Below are 8,054 nucleotides of genomic sequence, written 5' to 3'. Positions count from 1 at the left end.
CTAATAACTTTGAGCCATGAAAGAATTCCGAGAAACAAAGGAAAAACTTAAAAATAAAATCAAAAACGTATTTTCAATAGTTGTTCAATGCTTATATGATTCGTATTCTTTAAATGTTATTAAAATAGATCTATCTAATATGGTCAAACAAGGAACATTTCAACTTAATGTGATTAATTTCATCTAATAATATCCGCGCATCGCGCGGGTACGAATACTAGTATATAAAATAGGAGAGGTACAAGCAATATGGTTAAGCCAAGTGACAAACTAATTACAAGCCACTTGGCAATTTTAAGACAAAGTTAATGAGAATTAGGACAAAGTTAATAAGAATTTTATAAAGAATTTTTTGTAAAAAAATAAAATTCAATTTCAAGATTGGAGTAGTTTTCAAATCTACTCAAAATCGGAAATCGGATTGAGTTTGATTTGTCTAATAAAGCTTTGGAATTTTTGGATAGAACTTTTAAATTTGAATTAGAAGATTAAACTTTGGATTTGAAGATAAATATATTCTAATGTCTAAACCTAAAATATAGTTGAAGATATATTCTAATGTTTAAACCTAAAATTTAGAACATAGGCATGATTAAAAGAAGTTATATTAATTTTTCAAGACAAAAATGAAAAGAAAAAATAATGAATGGAAATTAAGATAAAGATGGAGATATTTTCCGTAGATATATACTATGCCTACTCTGACCCTTGCTTCTAACTAATTATAATTAGAAAGATAAATTTGAATATGAATATGAATATATGTAGATTCTTCATGTTTAGCAACTTCTGTTTTGTTTTTTTTCCTTTGAGCATAGTTAACTAGCAGAAGCAAAAATCGACATTTCTTTACGATTTTATGAGATTAATATCTATTATTTAATTAGTGGATTAGTGTGCATAATCATGCAAATTTGTCGTGATAGAACAAATATTAAAAGCACCTTAAATACCAAAAATATAGGTTTTCAAATTTGAATGTAAAGCTAAAGATCTTATAACAAAATATTATCAATAAGATTCACTAAAAATTTACATAAAACTACTGAACTATTTTAAATTCAAAATTAAACCAAATCCACTATTTAATTGTATCAGCAAACCGTTATATTTTCTTTTGGTCTTTCCCCTTATCCGTCTAAACCATTTTTTTCCCCCAAACCACTTACTTTCTCCTATTGTGACTTTATCTACATATTGTACTTATCTTATCTAGTTAGAAAAAAATTCAGTTTCAAAAGATCTTAGCCAATAAAATAAACAAACCAACAAGTTGTTCGAGGATGGATACTTGAGTTGGATATACATATAGTATTGTAAGTGGATTTGAATTGAGATAAAGACTTATGAATTGAGAGATAAAAAAAAAATTAATTAGTTTAAGAGATAAAATCTATTATTCTCCCTTCTCTTATTTAATCCCCTAGATCATTGTCAATCCCACAAATTTTTCAACATCATATTTATTATTTGAATTGAGTTGAAGAATTATTTGCTTACAATTGATTGACCTTTGTTTAGCTTCTTCTGTGCAGGTGGATTGTCATAGTCTCAAATTCAAAGAAACTTCTTCCGTTAATCTTTTTCTCACTCCTCCTATATGCAGCCATGCAGCAATGGTAAGTTCATTTGATTAGGAAATTGTCAATTATTTATGACCATATGTATATTAATATGTTGTTCTCTCTCCCACGGTAAACAAATGTACTCTTCTTTTTAATGTTTTCATAAATTTGAATGATGGTCTATTTCTTATATCCTGTTAAAAAAGATAATTATATTGAAGTAGAGGCACAAGAACACAACAAGAGGCAGCTAAAGGTACTCTTCTCTTTCGGGATAGAAGATCTAACAAAAGGAGATGAGACGGGTAAAGAATTCTTTTTATATGTAGAATTATTTTTTATAACAATGCACATTTTTTTCATTTAAGAAAACAAAATATTTTCTCCAGTTTATATTGTCTATGTGGTCTTCTCATTAGTTAATTTACATTAGTTTTTGAATAAATATATGCATTACCATTAGTGATACTGTGGAAAGAAAATTACAATGATTATTTCATTTACGGTTTCAGTTCAATTTCACCGGTGTAATTTACCATAAGATTGTTGAAGACGTTGAAAGCTTTGTTATTTTAAAATAGTTGTTTTTATTATTTAAAATATGTCAATTAGATCAGCTATAATGAAAAAATAGTTCTATTCAATTAAAATGTAGTTATTGTTAATATTTTATAAATTGATTATTTATAAATATTTTAATGGTATATGAAAAACATGTTTGCTTTATTGAATTAATACTTCTAAAGTAATTACAGCCATGATATTACATATATCAATGAGATAATGATCATTGTTTAAAATTAGAGTTGGAGTTCGATTTTTTAAAAGAGGAAGTCCGCTAATGAACACACAATCGAAAGTTTTTCGAAAAGATTTTCAGATTTGATTTTTAAATTTGAATCCTTATCATAATTTTGTATGATTAATGATAAACACATCCTTTGGCTCCTTCCTCTCTCTATTATAATAGTTTACAATTCCAAAAAGCTAATACAAACGCTAGATCAAACACAATTATAAAAATATAGCTACAAAAGATAGGATTATTTGCATCTCGAATTTTTTCTTCAGCAATTAATTAAAAAAGTGATTTTCTCTCTTCCATTTTGCACTTGAATATGTAGCCATATGCTTTATTTTGTCTACATACAATCGTTATTCAAGTATATGTCGATGGCAGGTGTGATGCTCTAAATTCTGCTCTTAATGAAAAAATGTGTGTAAATTCGAAAATCTTTATATTGGATAAAAGATGTATATTTGATATGTATGTTTTTCAAATTACAATACTTGCAATTTCTGTTTATGCTCTTCAAGTTGGTTTGTCATTCGAATTTCCTTATAAATTTATGTCGACACAAGTTGATAAATACCAATCAACCTCCAAGGTTATGCTCTTTTTTTTACCTTTATTTTTTATTTTTTATTATTTTTAAAGCTTGCTTTGTACTCATGTATTCCTGCATACTTTTTCTTTTAATGTGTTTTTGAACTTTCGCTTTTGTTTGCTTTCAGATTTTCAAGGAGTTGTTGAATAAATATAATTCACAAAATGTTCTCAATACACTATTTAATGAGATCGATCCTCAAGTCTCTTCATAAATTTAACACTAACATCACCAGCTTAAAAAAGGAGATAATGAAGAAGTTGAAGTAGATCTCAGATTTTTGACAAGAAACACAAGGATATCTGTATAAATACAGAACATATACTTCTTATCAATGACATATAAACTTTTTTAAATTGAGTGTAGTATGTTTTTTATTTAATTGAAAGATTAAAAAAAAGTAAATATAAATTAATATAGGAGTAATAATTTGGAAAAACTTAAAATATTAACATAAATTTTAATTAATGGATATTAACATGGATTGGATATTAACATATTCGATTATATGAAATTCATTTAAAGTACAATATCGAATCACTAAGGCTATTGTTATTAAATATATCGTTATTGTTAATAATTTTGTATATCACATGCATTGGGTATATGGTTGGAAGGTTTTTGTTTTCTACTCAGATAAGAAGATTGAGTTTTAAGTCCATAATATATGTTAAAAAGAGAAAAAAAAATATATCGTAATTAATAATTTAAAGGGTAAAAAAGTACTTGAAATGTTCAATTAGGAGAGGGTGGGGGTTGTGGGTGTTTTGGGGGGGGGGGGGGGCAATTGTTCAAAGTTGGGGGATGTGTTTGATTTTTAAAAGGAAACTAGAAAGGGAAAAATAATTTTCACCCATAAAAGATTTCGATATATTTTGAGCAATAGTTTAAATAATAATATTAAACATATAAAGAGTAAAATAAATTAGATATCTATTTAAGGAACTAAGAAGATATTCTAGCACTATATATCATTTGTTTCATTAATTTCATAAAGATTTTATTATTAAGTACATCGCAATATAAGAAACAATATTACAATTTAATTACTAATTTATTAAAATAATATGGTCTAATGCACTTAAACAAGCCAGATAATAATTTGTCATAATTACGTTCTTTAACACTTTTCGCGCATCGCGCGGGTATGAATACTAGTTATATATAGAGAGAGAGAGATTAGTTTACACTCCCAATAGTCACGGACTAAGACCTTATGTGAGGTAATAAATATAGATACGCAAGTGAAGCACAATGTCTTTCTCCAACATAGTTGTTTGTTATGAGTGGTATTATGGAAAATTTGGCTGCTTAGAATTTTTCACAAGCAATGTTTTTTCGTAATTGATTTGTAATGAAAGAGAAGGTGCTAACAACGTGATTATAAATAAATAAAGTCCACTTAATCAAAAAAAAAAAAGAGAGAAGGTGCCAAATACAAGCAGAATCATCTCGAAAATTTCTTTACTGAATAGCTTAGACATTTTGTTCAAGTATAATCTCATAGATTTTTAGTTCTCTCTCATATAGTACAATCTTTTTACCATTCTTAAGCTGTGGACGGCCACATTTCTATTTTAAAATTACACTCGCTTTCATATACTAAAATTATATTTTACTTATGATAAGAGATGTTTAACCCCTCGCCTTCTTCGTCTGTTTACTTCTTCTTCAAATTTAACCCCTTATCACAAATTCTCGACTCCGCCAATCGCTTAAGCGCAAATTTTCTAGTCCTTAATTGAATTAATCTAGCAATACCATCAAGGGACGGGTATGACGAAATTCCATATGGTTAATTATAACAGCTTTATGGAGGGCGCAAATTGACGATAAAGGATATAGTTGTCATTTTAACATTCAATAGAAAGAGAATAAAATCTGAGACGCATAACCTACTCAACGTGCATTCAAATCAAACCACAAAAACCAAACCATCCTTAAAATAAAAGGATTTTCAAGGCTCAAACACAGCCAATCCAAGAAGCAGGCAATTCTACAAGTGGCTCTGCTTCTTCACCTCAGAGAGACACAACCATCTGAAAACTTAAAAAAATAATTGCAGTCTAAAGAAACCCAAAAACCAGTAAAGAAAATAATGGCTTGTGCTGCATTATCAGCAAACAGCTGCACCATAGCCTCATCTTCTAGTGGAAGATTGAGCTTTTGTACTTACCAAAAGGACACAAAATTTAGGCAGAAGCATAGTCTAATTCGATTCAGAATTCGGGCTTCAACTGATGAAGATTGCAATGATGAAGAATGTGCTCCAGATAAGGAGGTGAAATTTCCTCTTTGCTATTCTTGAATTTATATATACTTCTTTTCTTTGTTGAATTTGTGTATGTGGATTGATATTTGTTGACTGATGTAGAAAATAGGGAGTGGGTATGTACAATCTTGTACTCCCTCCAGTGAAAACAATTCCTTTTTTTTTTTGAAATTTGGACTACTTTAATGAAAATTGAGATAAATAATTTGGTTCTTCCTACAGAGTATTTGAGTTAAAGTATGTGAACTTATGTTTCTGGAAACAGTAAATTTACTGCCTACAGAGTATAAAAATACTATGCTCTTGAATTTGTGGATGATAATGATATATTTGTGTCTAATGCTACAACTAGTAAAGATGTCAGCAGTTTGATTTCATTTAGAATGTATAAGGTTGAAGAGCTAATATGCTGGAAAAGCTGCAAAGGAGAGTTGTATTAGTTTATGGCATTATGCCTATAGAGGCACATGGAATACTTTTTCCATGTCTAGTGAGGAAATCTTTAAATATGGTGCTATGAGTTAGGAGAAGACCATAGCAATTTTTTTTGGGGAAAATGTATTGGGATAAGAGACAATTTGATATGACTAGCTGTAGGAAGGTTGTGGACTTGTGGGTAATGAAGCTTTCTTATTTTCCTTAAGAGTGAGTTTGTGAAGGATGTGAATTGTTAATCAACCCATTTGAACACTCTATGTAATAAAATATTTCTTACACACATGAACAAACTTGGGAGTGTGTGATGCGAAAGCATGCTGAAATATCTCAGAATCACAGATGAATTAGTTTTACCTCTGATTTCATCATCTTCAGTTTCCATATGCACTTCTATGGGGCCTCATATTTTCTCCACGATGGTGAGATTGAATAACTTTTTAGGCTTTTTCATCTCAACAGTGTGCCATTATTCAGATTTCCCAATGGACTTACCTATCATAGTTACCTAGACATGGCTGAAAACATGTCACAAGTTCTTATCTTTTGGTTGCAGTCAGTAGTTGGTTCCGACATTGCAGCAAGGTTTTGCGGTATTGCTCCATTTTGGATGTCGTGATATCTTCTCTTAATTTTGAAATACTGCTTACTACGAGATCTCACCTGATTTTGCTTGTAATTTATGCTTTTTCAACACATCAAATGTATGTTTCCTGCTTCACAAACGAGCTAAGTCCTTAGCCCAGACACAAATTGCAACTTCTATGTGGAGCAATTTACATGTAATTGTGTGATGCAAAAGTGTGCTGAAATATCTCAGAATCACAGATGATTTTAATTTTACCTCTGATTTCATCATCTTCAGTTACATGTAATTGCTCCACATAGAAGTTGCAATTTGTGTCTGAGCTAAGGACTTAGCTCGCTATGTCGTCAACTTTTTATTTCAGACATTAATATCTAAAGAAGTACTCTCCAGCTAGCTATTTCAAGCTTTAAGCTAGAAAGCGCATAATTGGAGTCTCATAAAAAGAAATAAGGAAACTAAAAGCTCAATAGGCATCTCACGAACACTGTTAAGCCATTTTACAAGTGTATAAAAGCATGTAATTGTTATTTTTCATTCACAAAACAGAGTTGCAAACAGTACATATACACTTTATTTGGTAGTTTTGAGTTTGTTTGTTCCTCAGCCCTTACTTCATTGTTTTTTAACAATCATTAGTGGATCAATATTGCACGTTTTACTGTGGCAAGACGGTAATTCATGCTGGAAAATACTGTGACACATTTCTTATATTCGAAACAGGTTGGGAAGGTGAGCATGAATTGGGTAGCTGGGGACAACACCAAAGTGGTCGGGACATTTCCACCTCGTAAGCCGCGTGGCTGGACAGGGTATGTTGAGAAGGATACTGCTGGGCAGACAAATATATACTCTGTTGAGGTTAGTACTTCTATGTTCTGCAATGACATAAGTTCTCTTGAAACTACATTGATCAGGTGGCATGGAGCAAAGGAAGTTTCAGATTATGACATGCCTTAGCTCTTCACATGAGAAACTATCTCGTAGTGAAATCTGTCTGTCGAGTTGCAAAAACAAATCAATCAATATTTCATTTTGTTGAAGTTCAACTTCAAGTATCAATTTAGTATTACCTCTACAGCTATTATAGTTATGGGTAAAAATATATATATGTATCTTGGCAATGTCACACTGATTCAACGTATTACTATTTGAAGACCTGTACGGATGCTGTTATTTCATTTGTGTTATTAACATTGCTTATTTTCACAACAGCCTGCAGTTTATGTAGCAGAAAGTGCTATCAGCTCTGGGACATCAGGCACCTCATCTGATGGAGCAGAGAACACCGCAGCTATTGCAGGTGGGTTAGGCTTAATTGCTGTTGCAGCTGCTTCATCGATTCTCCTTCAAGTTGGGAAGAACTCGCCTCCTCCAGGACAAACAATAGAGTACTCAGGACCATCCCTTAGCTACTATATCAACAAGTTTAAGCCCGCGGAAGTTGTCCAAGCTTCAGTAACTGAGGCACCAACTGCACCAGAAGTTGAAGCTGTCCAAGCTTCAGTAGCAGCACCAGAAACAGAAGTACCAAATGCACCACAAGTTGAAAGTTCTGCCCCAGAAGCTCCTGCTCCCCAAGTTGAGGTCCAATCTGAAGCCCCTCAGGACACTTCAAGTTCAAGTTCTAACATCTCTTAGGACAAATCATTTTGTTTTCTTGTATATTTTATTTGTAGAGATGACCTAGTATACATATTCCAGTAAGTATTTGTAATACTATTATTCAAATAGAACTATTCTACGTGTCAAATATCAATTATGAGTTCTTAATTGAGTTAGTTCAATGATCATACCTCTATATGAAA

The 8,054-nt window shown here is 31.1% G+C and overlaps 1 protein-coding gene across 1 annotated transcript; it reads left to right on the top strand.

Annotated features, from left to right (window-relative positions):
* Positions 1-4,847: 4,847 nt before the first annotated feature.
* On the top strand, positions 4,848-8,054 carry LOC132063684 (protein MAINTENANCE OF PSII UNDER HIGH LIGHT 1). The gene is made up of 3 exons (XM_059456360.1): positions 4,848-5,234; positions 6,970-7,107; positions 7,462-8,054. Exons 1-3 carry the CDS (start codon positions 5,052-5,054, stop codon positions 7,885-7,887), a joined length of 747 nt encoding a protein of 248 aa, XP_059312343.1. The 5' UTR covers positions 4,848-5,051; the 3' UTR covers positions 7,888-8,054.

Source organism: Lycium ferocissimum, chromosome 7 (genome assembly GCF_029784015.1).
Source record: "Lycium ferocissimum isolate CSIRO_LF1 chromosome 7, AGI_CSIRO_Lferr_CH_V1, whole genome shotgun sequence".
NCBI lineage: Eukaryota > Viridiplantae > Streptophyta > Magnoliopsida > Solanales > Solanaceae > Lycium > Lycium ferocissimum.
This window is presented reverse-complemented; position numbering and strand designations above follow the sequence as displayed.